The sequence below is a fragment of the Arachis hypogaea genome, chromosome 18 (genome assembly GCF_003086295.3).
Source record: "Arachis hypogaea cultivar Tifrunner chromosome 18, arahy.Tifrunner.gnm2.J5K5, whole genome shotgun sequence".
In the NCBI taxonomy this organism is placed as follows: domain Eukaryota; kingdom Viridiplantae; phylum Streptophyta; class Magnoliopsida; order Fabales; family Fabaceae; genus Arachis; species Arachis hypogaea.
Window position 1 is genome coordinate 106,680,374 of NC_092053.1, and position 13,719 is coordinate 106,694,092.

The following is a 13,719-nucleotide window of genomic DNA, read 5'->3' on the forward strand; positions in this document are numbered from 1 at the left end:
ACCTTGGGGCTTCGTCTGCCTTTTTCTCCTTTCGTTATGGGTTTATTAAATCGCTGTGATGTTGTGCCGTCGTAGCTTCACCCGAATAGTTGGGCCTCCATCTGGTGCCTTGAGATGGTTTGCGAGTACCTGGAGCTGCCGATCTCAGTGAATGTCTTCCTCTACATCTTCTTGCTTACGAACCCTTCTAGCCAGGGAAAGGCTAAGAAGGGTATATATATCTTTTAGGGTCCAACAGGGGCGCAGGATCTTTGGCCTATTCGAGGATTCCTATCATGGCTTTAAATCTACCTTTTTTAAGGTTAGACCGGTCGAGGGTCATCAGCCTTTCTGGCTTACGACTGAGGGGGCTAGGCGAATCCCGACTTATTGGAGCTTTGGGGCGGGGTCCGACTATCTTATAAAGGTATCTTATGACTGGCTGAGCCCGGAAGATCGCAATATTGCCGATATTCTGTTGGCCATTTTTGGTGAGAAGAACCTTAATCCTCGTATGGTGATGGGGGACCGGGAGGCCGGTCAGTCGTATGTTGGTGGGTTCCTTTTTCCTTTGAGTTCTTCTATTCTTTAATTTTCTATTGTTGACACCTTTTCTCTCTTTTTCTTTACTCGCAGTTTCCATGGCTGGCGGGAAGTCACGGCTCTGTCTCGGTTTCTCGGAGCCTCGGCTGAAAGGGCAATCCCAATCTTCAACCTAATGAAGAAAGGAATCACCTTCGAATGGACCCCGGCATGCAAAGAAGTAGGGGTGGCAAAGCGGGCCGGCCCGCCCCAACCCGCCCCGCCTAAACCCGCCCCATAAACAGGACGGACCGGCCCGCCCCGCCAACTAAAATGGGTTCAAAATGCTAGCCCGCCCCACTTTATGGCGGATTGGCGGGTTGGCGGGCTAGCCCGCTTCTTTTTTTTTTGAAAAATAAAATTCATTAAAATTAACCAAAAAATAATAATTAAAAAATTAAATACAAATAAAAAATATTCAAATTATAATATAATTTTTTTACTATTTTTTTTAATTTTTAACTTTAATAAAATTGTCCAAAATAATATTTGTCAATAGAATCATCTTTATTTTAAAAAATAAGTCACATAATTTGAGCATATATACGAAATTGTAAAATAAAATAAATAAAGTTAATAACTAAAAGAAGAATAAAAACAAAAAAGAAAAAAAGTGTTTAAAAATTTTATAATTATTAATTTTATAATAGTAATCACTCTTTTATTTAATAAAAAAAAAAATAAAAATCTTCGGCCCGCCCCGCCCCGCCAAAACCCGCCAATTTAGCGGTGCGGGTTTGGCGGTTTTTTTAATTTGGCGGGCTCCAAATCCTAACCCGACCCGCCTTTTTTAGCGGGTTTAGCGGATCGGCCCGACGGGCTCGACCCGTTTTGCCACCCCTACAAAGAAGCATTCAGCCATTTCAAGAAGATACTCTCGGAGCCTCCTGTACTCAGCAAGCCCAGAGAAGGGGATCCACTATATCTCTCTTTTTCTTTACTCCCAGTTTCCATGGCTGGCAAGAAGAAGACTGGCTGACTTGATGAATCTCATCAAGGGGAACGAGGAGGGTGAGGATGACTCTTCGGCGACCCCTACGGCAAGTCAGGGGCAAGGGAAAACCGGGGAGGCCAGTGGTCAGGTGGACGGGGCCGACCAGGCTCATCTGGAGAAAGTTGTTCCTCCCGAGAAGGTTGCTGGGTCCGATGGTATGGAGACAGAAATTTTTGAAGATGATTTTGGTTTTGGTGACGATGAGCTGAAGGTTGTGGGTAAATCCAAGAAGAAGAGGAAGCGAGATACCGGGAAGGCGCTCTCGGTTATGGAGAAAAACTTCGATGCCGGGGGTTTCATCGAGTCCCAGTTGCTCCCCGGCACTGAGGAGTTTTTTCATGAGGCCGACCTTTCCGGGCAGGCCAGGTGGATCTACTGTAGTCTTCTCCGAGCTGCTGCTATCGCCAAGAAGGTGGAGCCTGTCTTGGGCAACTATCATGCTATGGAGGTAAGGCTTCGCAACTCCCAAAAAGATTTGACGAACTCGCGATCTCGGGAGGAATCTCTGAAGACGAAGTTGTCCGAGCAGGAGAAGAAGGCTGAGGAGGATGCCAAAGAGATTAACAGGCTGGTGGATCGGGATATGGCCTTGATGAAGGATTTGAATACCTCCCGTGGTGAGACTGCTGCCATGAAGAAGAGGGTTGAGGAGTTAGAGGAGAAGCTGAAGTTGGCGGAGAGCTCGGCGGAGGCTGCTTCTCAGGAGATGGCTGCCCTGAAGAAAAGGAACAAGGCGCTTGCAAAGGGGGCTCGTGAGGCCGTCAAGCTGACTGAAGAAGGGATAAAGCTGCAGGTGGTCGTTCTGGCTCCCGATCTTGACCTCTCCCAAGTTGGTGCGATGAAGACTGTGGAGGCCGGGGAGATTGTTGACATTCTTTAAGCGCTTGGATGGATATTTCCCGGTTTCCTTTGCTCTTTGTTTTGTTTTGTAACTTGTTCTTTATTCTGGGGCCTATTATGAGGCGCCCTTTGGCTGTACCGAATACTTTTTCTTTTTGCTTATATTTACGACTGCCGTTTTGGTTATTGCTGGTTTTATTCGGGCCGTCGTGGCCTTGCTTTTACTTTTTGTTTGCTCGGGCCGTCGTGGCCTTTTGGTTTACCGTTATCGTGGTATTTATTTGTTGTTGTTTGTTTGAGCCGATTTGTTTTCTTTTGGTCCCTTACGGTTCCCGGGGTGATCAGTTACGGGTTTCCGTTAGGTCGACCGTTCGCCTTTCTTGTCTCGGTTGTTATTCCGATTTGAGACTTTGCAAAAAGTAAACTTATCATATTGTTAGGATTCTGAGACAAGGAAATAATGTAATGTGTAATTAATTGAAAGATAATAGAAGGAAATGACATGATTGTAGAAAAGAGAGACATAGAAAGAGAATGTAAAGGTGGGACATAGGAGGGGGGTTGAGGTTGTCGGATCGTGTGGTCGCCCCTTCTTACGAGTAGAACCTCCTGAGATTTTCCATGTTCCATGTTCTCGGCACCTCGTTTCCATCCAGTTTTTCTAGCTTGTAGCCCCCTTTGCCGAGGGCTTCTCTTACTCTGTAAGGTCCTTCCCAGTTCACGGCCAGCTTGCCTTCCCAGGGATTGGTGGTCCTATGTCGTTACGTCGCAAGACCAGGTCGCCTTCTCCTAAGCTTCACTTCAGTACTTTGCCATTGTACCTTAGGGCTATCCTTTGCTTTATTGCTACTTCTGCTAGGTGTGCCATTTGCGTCGTCTCGTCGGCCAGGTCCTTTTCGATCACCTCACTTCCTCCTCCGAGGAGTAACCTTGGGTTTGGTTCCCCGACCTCGACAGGGATGACTGCGTCGACCCCGTATGTGAGTCGGAAGGGGGTTTCACCGGTAGATGACTGTGGGGTGGTTCTGTACGACCACAAGACTGAGGCTAGCTCGTCTGCCCATGAGCCCTTCTTCTCTTCAAGTCGCTTCTTCAGCCCTTTTAGGATGACTTTGTTGTCTGCTTCGACTTGTCCATTGGTTTGGGGGTGTTCGACTGAGGAGAACCTCTGTTTGATCCTTAGACCTTCTAGGAATCCTTTGAATTTTTTGTCGGTGAACTGTGTCCCATTGTCTGATATGACGCTCTCTGGGATCCCGAATCTAGTGACCACTTGTTTCCACATAAACTTTTGGCAATTAGCTGCGGATATGCTGGCTAGTGGTTCTGCTTCCACCCATTTGGTGTAATAGTCTATGACCACTATTAAGTACTTCACTTGCCCGGATCCCGGTGGGAATGGCCCTAAGAGGTCGACTCCCCATTGGGCGAAAGGTCGAGGGGCCATCATTAGACTGAGCTCTTCGGGAGGTGCTTTGTGAAGGTTGTCATTTTCTTGGCATTTTTTGCATCTTTTCACGAACTCCTGAGCATCCGACATCATTATGGGCCAGTAGTATCCTGCTCGGATGATCTTTCTTGCTAAAGATCTTCCCCCGATGTGGTGACCACAACACCCTTCGTGGACTTCTCTTAGGACATAGTCCGTCTGGTCGGGGTGTAAGCATTTGAGTAGGGGTTGGTGAAGCCCTCGCTTGTACAATTGTCCTTGTATGATTGTATATTTGGGGGCTTCCCTTTTAATAGCCTGTGCTTCCTTCTCATCTAGGGGTGTTTCCGCATGCTCTAGATACTGGGAGATGGGGTCTATCCATGAGGGTGGATTTGGCACCTGGGTTGTGCACATGACGATTGCAGGTTCCGTTGCCAGCCCTTGGATTAGGGATCTGTTCCCCGTTCCGGGTTTGGTGCTCGCGAGCTTGGAAAGGAGGTCGGCTCGGGCGTTTCTTTCTCTTAGGATGTGCTGGATTGTGACTTTTTCGAAGCTTTTGCATAGCTCTTTTACCTTTTCCAAGTATTTTTGTAGCAGCGCGTCCCTGGCTTGGTAGCTGACATTTACTTGGGAGGTAACGACTTGGGAGTTGCTACTGATTTCCACTTTCGAAGCTCTGACTTCTTTGGCTAGTATCAATCCCCCTATCAGTGCTTCATACTCGGCCTGGTTATTGGAGACCGGAAACTCGAACTTGATGGATTGCTCGTAGGCTATTCCTGCAGAGTTTTCGAGGATGATCCCGGCGCCTCCGAACGTTTGGTTGGATGCTCCGTCAACGTGGAGTTTCCACCGTGTGTTCGGTGTGTCGGGAGTCTCCCCTGTGACTTCTACAAGGAAGTCTGCCATGGCTTGGGCTTTGATTGCCTGTCTTGGCTCGTATTGCAAATCATATTGGGATAGCTCTATTGCCCATGCCATCATTCTTCCTGCCAGGTCGAGTTTCTGGAGGACTTGTCGAATGGCTTGGTCGGTTCTCAAAATAATTGTATGCCCTTAGAAATATTGCTTTAGCCTTCTAGATGAGATCAGTAGAGCGTAGGCCAGTTTTTCCAACTTGGTGTACCTCATCTCTGCGCCCTGGAGTATTTTGCTGATAAAGTATATTGGGCGCTAAGCCTTGTCCTCTTCATGGATTAGGACTGCCACCATCGCTTGCGTAGTCACGGCCAAATAGAGATATAGTGGCTCCCCTTCTCTGGGCTTGCTGAGTACAGGAGGCTCCGAGAGTATCTTCTTAAAATGGCTGAATGCTTCTTCGTATGTCGGGGTCCATTCGAAAGTGATTCCTTTCTTCATTAGGTTGAAGAATGGGATTGCCCTTTCAGCCGAGGCTCCGAGAAACCGAGACAGAGCCGTGAGTTTTCTGGTGAGCCTTTGCACATCTTTAATGCACCCAGGGCTTGTCATCTTGAGGACGGCTTTGCACTTGTCCGGGTTGGCTTCTACCCCTCTTTGTGTTATCACGAACCCCAAAAATTTCCCTGCTTCTATGGCGAATGCGTATTTAAGTGGGTTAAGCCTCATGTTGAATTTCCTTAGTGCTTTGAAGACAGCCTAGAGGTCGTCTATTAACTTGTTCAGCTCTGTTGTTTTTACTAGGATGTCGTCGACATATACCTCTACCGTCTTGCTGATGAGGTCGTGAAAGACTTTGCTCATTAGCCTTTGGTAGGTGGCCCCTGCATTCTTCAGTACGAAGGGCATTACCTTGTAACAATAGGTGCCCCCTGGTGTTATGAATGCCATTTTGTCCTCGTCGGGTCAGTGCATCGGGATCTGGTTATAGCCGGAATATGCATCCATGAAGCTGAGGAAACGATATCCCGCCACCGAGTCAACCAAGGTGTCAATGTTGGGGAGGGAAAAGGAGTCTTTTGGGCACGTCTTGTTCAGGTCGGAGTAATCGACACACATCCTCCATTTTTCACTGGCTTTTTTGACTAGGACGACATTGGACAGCCATGTCGAGTACTCGAGCTCTTTGATGAACCCTGCTTCTAGCAGTGCTGCTGTTTGCTTGGCGACTTCTTCGGCTCTTTCTTGCGACATCTTCCTTCGCCGTTGGGCTACCGGTTTGGCCTTGGGCTTTATGGCTAGCCGGTGGAACATGACCTCGGGATCGAAACCCGGCATGTCTAATGGAGTACATGTGAAGAGGTCGCCATTTGCTCTTACGATCTCTATGAAGGGGCCCTTGAGTTCATGGGGTAAGTTCCTGCTTATGAAAGTAAACTGATCTGCCGATTTTCCTATTTGGAACTTTTCCATGTCTCCTTCTGGTTCAGGTCTTGGCTTGTCCTCCATCCTGACGTCTAGATCTGCTAGGAATACGCCAGCTGCTTTCTTAGATTCTTTCCTTAAGGAGAGACTGGCGTTGTCGCAGGCGACTGCCGTCTCTAAGTCTCCCCTTATGGAACCAACTGTTCCCTTATACGTTATGAACTTCATTGTTAGGAACTTGGTGCATATTACAGTTGAGAATTCATTGATAGTTTTCCTTCCTAGGATGATGTTATAAGCAGTGGAGTCTCTGAGGACTACGAAGTCTGCCATAACCGATTTCCTGGTGTCACCAGTTCCTAGGCTGATTGGGAGAGAGATCGTCCCGTCGGGTTTAATGTAATTGTCACCTAGTCTCATAACTCCGTGTTGGTGATTTTTGAGGTCGGATTCCTTAAGCCCCATGGCGTCGAACACGTTTCTAAATAAGATGTTAGAGTCGGCTCTCGTGTCGGTGAGGATACGGCTAACCAGTCCTGTTCTGACCATTGCTGTAACTACCATGGGGGGTTTTCGGGGAGGTCATTGAACCATTTGTCTTCTGAGCTAAAGGATATTGTGGGGTGCCTTTTGCTGGTGGCGGGACCGTCTGCCGAGATGGAGAGCACGCGGGCATCCCTTTTTGCTGCCGACTTGGATCTGGGGGGGCTGTCGCGCCCGACCACGATGTTGACCACGAAAGTTGGGGGGTTGCCTGTATCCCCTGCGGGTTCTTGTCTTAGCTTAACAGTTCGGCTCCAGTTTTCCTCGGAGCGTTCTCTTTCCCGCCTTCTCGGTTCTTTGATGAGCCGGGAGAATTCGCTCAGCTTTCCTTCTCTAATGGCTTGTTCCAGGGTATCCTTGAGGTTGAAGCAGTCTTGGGTTTTGTGTCCAAACCCCTTGTGGTAATCACAGTAGAGGCTCTTGTTACCTTTCGTTCTCTCCTTCAACGGCCTAGGTCTGGATAGGATTCCCTTGTCTGTAATTTATTGGTAGACTTCTACTATAGGTGCCGCAAGTGGCGTATAGTTCGTGAACCTTCCTACCCGTGGGTGCTTGGGTGGCTTGTTTAAGGTGCCGTCCCTGGGGGCTTCTTTGTACTTGTCGATTTGAGGGGCTTGCCAGGTTGACGAGCTAGGGAGCTGCCGTTTATTGGCGGCTACGACCTGGCTGACTTCTTCATCGTTGATGTATTCCTTGGCCACACTTTGGATTTTCTGCATGGTCCATACGGGCTTGGTTGTGAGGTGCCTCCTAAAGTCTTCGTTTAGCAGGCCATTTGTTAAGCATAGACTAGCGACTGGGTCTGTGAGGCCGTCGATCTCCAAGCACTCATCGTTGAACCTATCTAGGAATTTTCTAGTCGGCTCCCCGGGTTTTTGGGTAACCCCAGCAGATTGATTGGGTGTTTCACTTTGGCCATGCGCGTCGTGAACCGAGCTAGAAAGCTTCGAGCTATGTCTGCAAAAGTTGTGATCGACTCTTGTGGGAGGGTGTTGAACCATCGAATCACTGGACCAGCCAGTGTTACGGGGAATGCTCGGCATCTGACCGCGTCGCCTACCCCTTCCAAGTTCATCCTTGCTTCAAAAGCCGTGATATGATCTTGGGGATCCTTGATCCCATCGTACCTCATGTCCGTCGGCTTGTCAAAGTTTCTCGGGAGCCGGACCTTGAGGATTGATGGGTGAAAGGGGTGGCTCCTAGGATAATGGGATCTTGTTGTCTCTGGGGTTTCCTTTTTGGGGATTCCCAGCAGCTTTCCGATTTGCCTTGGGTGGGTCTTGAAGTTGCTTGTGTGTGCACCTTTTCATGCCTTGTGGTGCACGAAATTGTGATCATCAATGGCGCCAACAACTTGGTACGCACAATTGTAATCTCAACTCTTTATCACAACTTCGCACAACTAACCAGCAAGTGCACTGGGTCGTCCAAGTAATAAACCTTACGTGAGTAAGGGTCGATCCCACGGAGATTTTCGGCCTGAAGCAAGCTATGGTCACCTTGTAAATCTCAGTCAGGCAGATTCAAATGGGTATGGTGAATTGATAATAAAAACATAAATAAAATATAAACCGGGATAGAGATACTTATGTAATTCATTGGTGAGAATTTCAAATAAGCGTATAGAGATGCTTTCGTTCCTCCTGAACCTCTGCTTTCTTGCTGTCTTCATCCAATCATTCCTACTCCTTTCCATGGCAAGCTGTATGTTGGGCATCACCGTTGTCAATGGCTACATCCCGTCCTCTCTGTGAAAATGGTCCAATGCGCTGTCACTGCATGGCTAATCATCTGTCGGTTCTCGATCATACTGGAATAGGATTTACTATCCTTTTGCGTCTGTCACTACGCCCAGCACTCGCGAGTTTGAAGCTCGTCACAGCCATCCCTTCCCAGATCCTACTCGGAATACCACAGACAAGGTTTAGACTTTTCAGATCTCAGGAATGGCTGTCCATGGGTTCTAACTTATACCACAAAGATTCTAATATCTCGGACTCGGTCCTCTGTACTAGATATTTAAGAGATATTCATTCTAGCTTGTTTGCATGTAGAATGGAAGTGTTTGTCCGGCACGTGTTCATAAGTGAGAATGATGATGAGCGTCACATAATCATCACATTCATCATGTTCTTGGGTGCGAATGGATATCTTAGAATAGGAATAAGCTTGAATTGAATAGAAAAACAATAGTACTTTGCATTAATTCATGAGGAACAGCAGAGCTCCACACCTTAATCTATGGTGTGTAGAAACTCTACCGTTGAGAATACATAAGTGATGAAGGTCCAGGCATGGCCGAATGGCCAGCCCCCATAAAGGTCTAAGATAGCATAAAACTGATCAAAGATCTGATCCGAAGATCTCAATACAATAGTAAAAAGTCCTATTTATACTAAACTAGTTACTAGGGTTTACAGAAATGAGTAAATGATGCAGAAATCCACTTCTGGAGCCCACTTGGTGTGTGCCTGGGCTGAGCATTGAGTTTTATACGTGTAGAGGCTTCTCTTGGAGTTGAACGCCAGTTTGTAACCTGTTTCTGGCGTTTAACTCCACTTTGCAACCTGTTTCTGGCGTTTAACTCCATAATGCAGCATGGAACTAGAGTTGAACGCCAGTTTACGTCATCTAAACTCGAGCAAAGTATAAACTATTATATATTGCTGGAAAGCCCTGGATGTCTACTTTCCAACGCAATTGAGAGCGTGCCATTTGGAATTTTGTAGCTCCAGAAAATCCACTTTGAGTGAAGGGAGGTCAGAATCCAACAGCGTCTGTAGTCCTTCTTCAACCTCTAAATCTGATTTTTGCTCAAGTCCCTCAATTTCAGCCAGAAAATACCTGAAATCATAGAAAAATATACAAACTCATAGTAAAGTCTAGAAATGTGAAATTTAATTAAAAACTAATAAAAATATACTAAAAACTAATTAAATTATACTGAAAACTGTGTAAAAACAATGCCAAAAAGCGTATAAATTATCCGCTCATCACAACACCAAACTTAAACTGTTGCTTGTCCCCAAGCAACTGAAAATTAAATAGGATAAAAAGAAGAGAATATACTATAAATTCCAAAATATCAATGAAACTTAGCTCCAATCAGATGAGCGGGACTTGTAGCTTTTTGCCTCTTGAATAGTTTTGGCATCTCACTTTATCCATTGAAGTTCAGAATGATTGGCATCTATAGGAACTTAGAATTCAGATAGTGTTACTGATTCTCCTAGTTCAGTATGTTGATTCTTGAACACAGCTACTTTATGAGTCTTGGCCGTGGCCCTAAGCACTTTGTTTTCCAGTATTACCACCGGATACATAAATGCCACAGACACATAACTGGGTGAACCTTTTCAGATTGTGACTTAGCTTTGCTAAAGTCCCCAATTAAAGGTGTCCAAGGTTCTTAAGCACACTCTGTTTTTGCTTTAGACCTTGACTTTAACCGCTCAGTCTCAAGTTTTCACTTGACACCTTCACGCCACAAGCACATGGTTAGGGACAGCTTGGTTTAGCCGCTTAGGCCATGATTTTATTCCTTTAGGCCCTCCTATCCACTGATGCTCAAATCCTTGGATCCTTTTTATTACCCTTGCCTTTTGGTTTTAAGGGCTATTGGCTTTTTTCTCTTGCCTTTTGGTTTAAAGAGCTTTTGGCTTTTTCTGCTTGCTTTTTCTTTTTCTTTCTTTATTTTTCGCTATTTTTTTCTGCAAGCTTTTGTATTCACTGCTTTTTCTTGCTTCAAGAATTATTTTTATGATTTTTCAGATTATCAAATAATATTTCTCCTTTTTCCTTATTCTTCAAGAGCTAACATATTTAACATTTATAAACATCAACTTCAAAAGACATATGCACTGTTCAAGCATTCATTCAAAAAACAAAAAGTATTGTCACCACATCAAAATAATTAAACTAGTTTCAAGGATGAATTCGAAACCATGTACTTCTTGTTCTTTTGTAATTAAAACATTTTTCATTTAAGAAAGGTGATGGATTCATATTCATAACTTTAAGGCATAGACACTTAGACACTAATGATCATGTAGTAAAGGCACATACATAAATAACACATAAGGCTCAAAAACCAAAAAACAGAAAATAAATAGACAAAGAGATTAAGGAATGAGTCCACCTTAGTGAGGGTGGCATCTTCCTCTCCTTGAAGAACCAATGGTGCTCTTGAGCTCCTCTATGTCTCTTCCTTGCCTTTGTTGCTCCTCCCTCATGGCTATTTGATCTTCTCTAATCTCATGGAGGATGATGGAGTGCTCTTGGTGCTCCACCCTTAGTTGTCCCATGTTGGAACTTAATTCTCCTAGGAAAGTGTTGATTTGCTCCCAATAATTCTGTGGAGGAAAGTGCATCCCTTGAGGCATCTTAGGGATTTCATGGTGAGGAATTTCCTCATGCTCATGTTGAGGTCCATGATCTCTTATTTGCTCCATTCTTTTCTTAGTGATGGGCTTGTCCTCTTTAATGAGGATGTCTCCCTCTATGTCAATTCCAGCCAAATTGCAGAGGTGGCAAATGAGGTGAGGAAAGGCTAACCTTGCCCAAGTGGAGGACTTGTCAGCCACCTTATAGAGTTCTTGAGGTATAATCTCATGAACTTCCACCTTTTTTCCAATCATGATACTATGGATCATGATGGCCTGGTCTATAGTAACTTCAGACCGGTTACTAGTAGGAATGATTAAGCGTTGAATGAACTCTAGCCATCCCCTAGCCACTGGTTTGAGGTCATGCCTTCTTAATTGAACCGGCTTGCCTCTTGAGTCAATTTTCTATTGAGCTCCTTCCTCACATATGTCTATGAGGACTTGGTCCAACCTTTGATCAAAGTTGACCCTTCTTGTGTAGGGGCGTGCGTTCTCTTCCATCATTGGCAAGTTGAACGCCAGCCTTACATTTTCCGGACTGAAATCTAAGTATTTTCCCCGAACCATGGTGAGCCAATGCTTTGGATTCGGGTTCACACTTTGATCATGGTTCCTAGTGATCCATGCGTTTGCATAGAACTCTTGAACCATTAGGATCCCGACTTGTTGAATGGGGTTGGTGAGAACTTCCCAACCTCTCCTTTGGATCTCAAGTCGGATCTCCGGATACTCATTCTTTTTGAGCTTGAAAGGAACCTCAGGGATCACTTTTTTCTTGGCCACAACTTCATAGAAGTTGTCTTGATGGACCTTTGAGATGAATCTCTCCATCTCCCATGACTCAGAGGTGGAAGCAATTGCCTTCCTTTTCCTCTTTCTAGAGGTTTCTCTGGTGTTAGGTGCCATAAATGGTTATGAAAAAATAAAAAGCTATGCTTTTACCACACCAAACTTAAAATTTTTGCTTGTCCCTGAGAAAAAGAAGAAAGAAAGTAGTAGAAGAAGAAGAAAATGGAGGAGATGGGGGAAGAAGATGTATTCGGCCAAGGAGAAGAAGAAAGGGTTGTGTTGTGTGAAAATGAAGAAGGAGTGAGGGGTTTATATAGGAGTGAGGGGGTGTGTAGGGTTTGGCCATTAGGGTTGGGTTTGGAAGGGAAATTAGTTTGAATTTTGAAGGTAGGTAGGGTTTATGGGGAAGAGAGGGTGGATGTGAGTGGTGAAGATGTGATGGGAAAAAGTGATTGAGGTGATTGGTGAGGGGTATTTGGGGAAGAGTGTTATAAAAAGGTGTGAAGAGGAGAGAAGAAAATGTGGGGGTCCTGTGGGGTCAAGGACTTAACATCCCTGCTCCAATTAGGCGTGTAAAATGCCCTTGCTATGCAATCCTGGCGTTTAACGCCAGAATGCTGCTTGTTTCTGGCGTTAAACGCCCAAATGTAGCATGTTTCTGGCGTTTAACGCCAGGTAGATGCTTGTTTCTGGCGTTAAACGCCATCTTGGTGCCTGTTTCTGACGTTAAACGCCAGACAGATGCTTGTTTCTGGCGTTTAAACGCCAGACTGCTCTCCTCTAGGGTGTGCTATTTTTAATGCTATTTTTTCATTTTGTTTTTGATTTTTCAGTAGTTTTTGTGACTCTACATGATCATCAACATAATAAAACATGAAATAACAAAGAGAAAATAAAATAGATATGATTAAATAACATTGGGTTGCCTCCCAACAAGCGCTTCTTTAATGTCAATAGCTTGACAGTGAGCTCCCATGGAGCCTCACAGATAATCAGAGCAAGGTTGGAACCTTCCAACACTAAATTTAGAGTTTGAATGTAGGGGTTCAACACCAAACTTAGAGTTTGGTTGTGGCCTCCCAACACCAAACTTAGAGTTTGAATGTGGGGGCTTTGATTGACTCTGCAGTGAAAGAAGCTTTTCATGCTTCCTCTCCATGGTTACAGAAGAAGATCTTTGAGTTTTAAACACAAGGTTGTCCTCATTCAGTTGAAGGATCAATTCTCCTCTGTCCACATCAATCACAGCTCTTGCTGTGGCTAGGAAGTGTCTTCCAAGGATGATGGATTCATCCTCATCCTTCCCAGTGTCTAGGATTATGAAATCAGCAGGGATGTAAAGGCCTTCAACCTTTACTAACATGTCCTCTACTAGTCCATAAGCCTGTTTTCTTGAGTTGTCTGCCATCTCTAATGAGATTCTAGCAGCTTGCACCTCAAAGATCCCAAGTTTCTCCATTACAGAGAGTGGCATTAAGTTTATTCTTGACCCCAGATCACACAGAGCTTTCTCAAAGTTCATGGTGCCTATGTTACAGGGAATTAGGAATTTACCGGGATCCTGTTTCTTTTGAGGTAATTTCTGCCTATCCAATGCATTCAGTTCATTGGTGAGCAAGGGAGGTTCATCTTCCTAAGTCTCATTACCAAATAATTTGGCATTCAGCTTCATGATTGCACCAATGTACTTAGCAACTTGCTCTTCAGTAATGTCTTTATTCTCTTCAGAAGAAGAGTACTCATCAGAGCTCATGAAGGGCAGAAGAAGGTTTAATGGAATCTCTATGGTCTCTAGGCGAGCCTCAGATTCCTTTGGTTCCTCAAAGGGATACTCCTTGTTGGTCACTGGACGTCCCAGGAGGTCTTCCTCACTAGGATTCACGCCCTCCTCC

At 45.1% G+C, this 13,719-nt stretch overlaps 2 protein-coding genes across 2 annotated transcripts; both read right to left on the reverse strand.

Moving 5' to 3' along the window:
- Positions 1-3,191: 3,191 nt before the first annotated feature.
- On the reverse strand, positions 3,192-4,808 carry LOC112770238 (uncharacterized). Its single transcript, XM_025814631.1, has one exon. The coding sequence runs from the start codon at positions 4,806-4,808 to the stop codon at positions 3,192-3,194; it is 1,617 nt and encodes a 538-aa protein (XP_025670416.1).
- An 843-nt stretch (positions 4,809-5,651) lies between these two features.
- Positions 5,652-6,659, reverse strand: LOC140181411 (uncharacterized). Its single transcript, XM_072224969.1, has one exon. It carries the CDS (start codon positions 6,657-6,659, stop codon positions 5,652-5,654), a length of 1,008 nt encoding a protein of 335 aa, XP_072081070.1.
- Positions 6,660-13,719: the final 7,060 nt, after the last annotated feature.

Coding starts and splice junctions, on each gene's coding strand:
- LOC112770238 (XM_025814631.1), bottom strand. CDS start 4,808: ATGGCATGGGCAATAGAGCTATCCCAATATGATTTGCAATACGAGCCA.
- LOC140181411 (XM_072224969.1), bottom strand. CDS start 6,659: ATGGTCAGAACAGGACTGGTTAGCCGTATCCTCACCGACACGAGAGCC.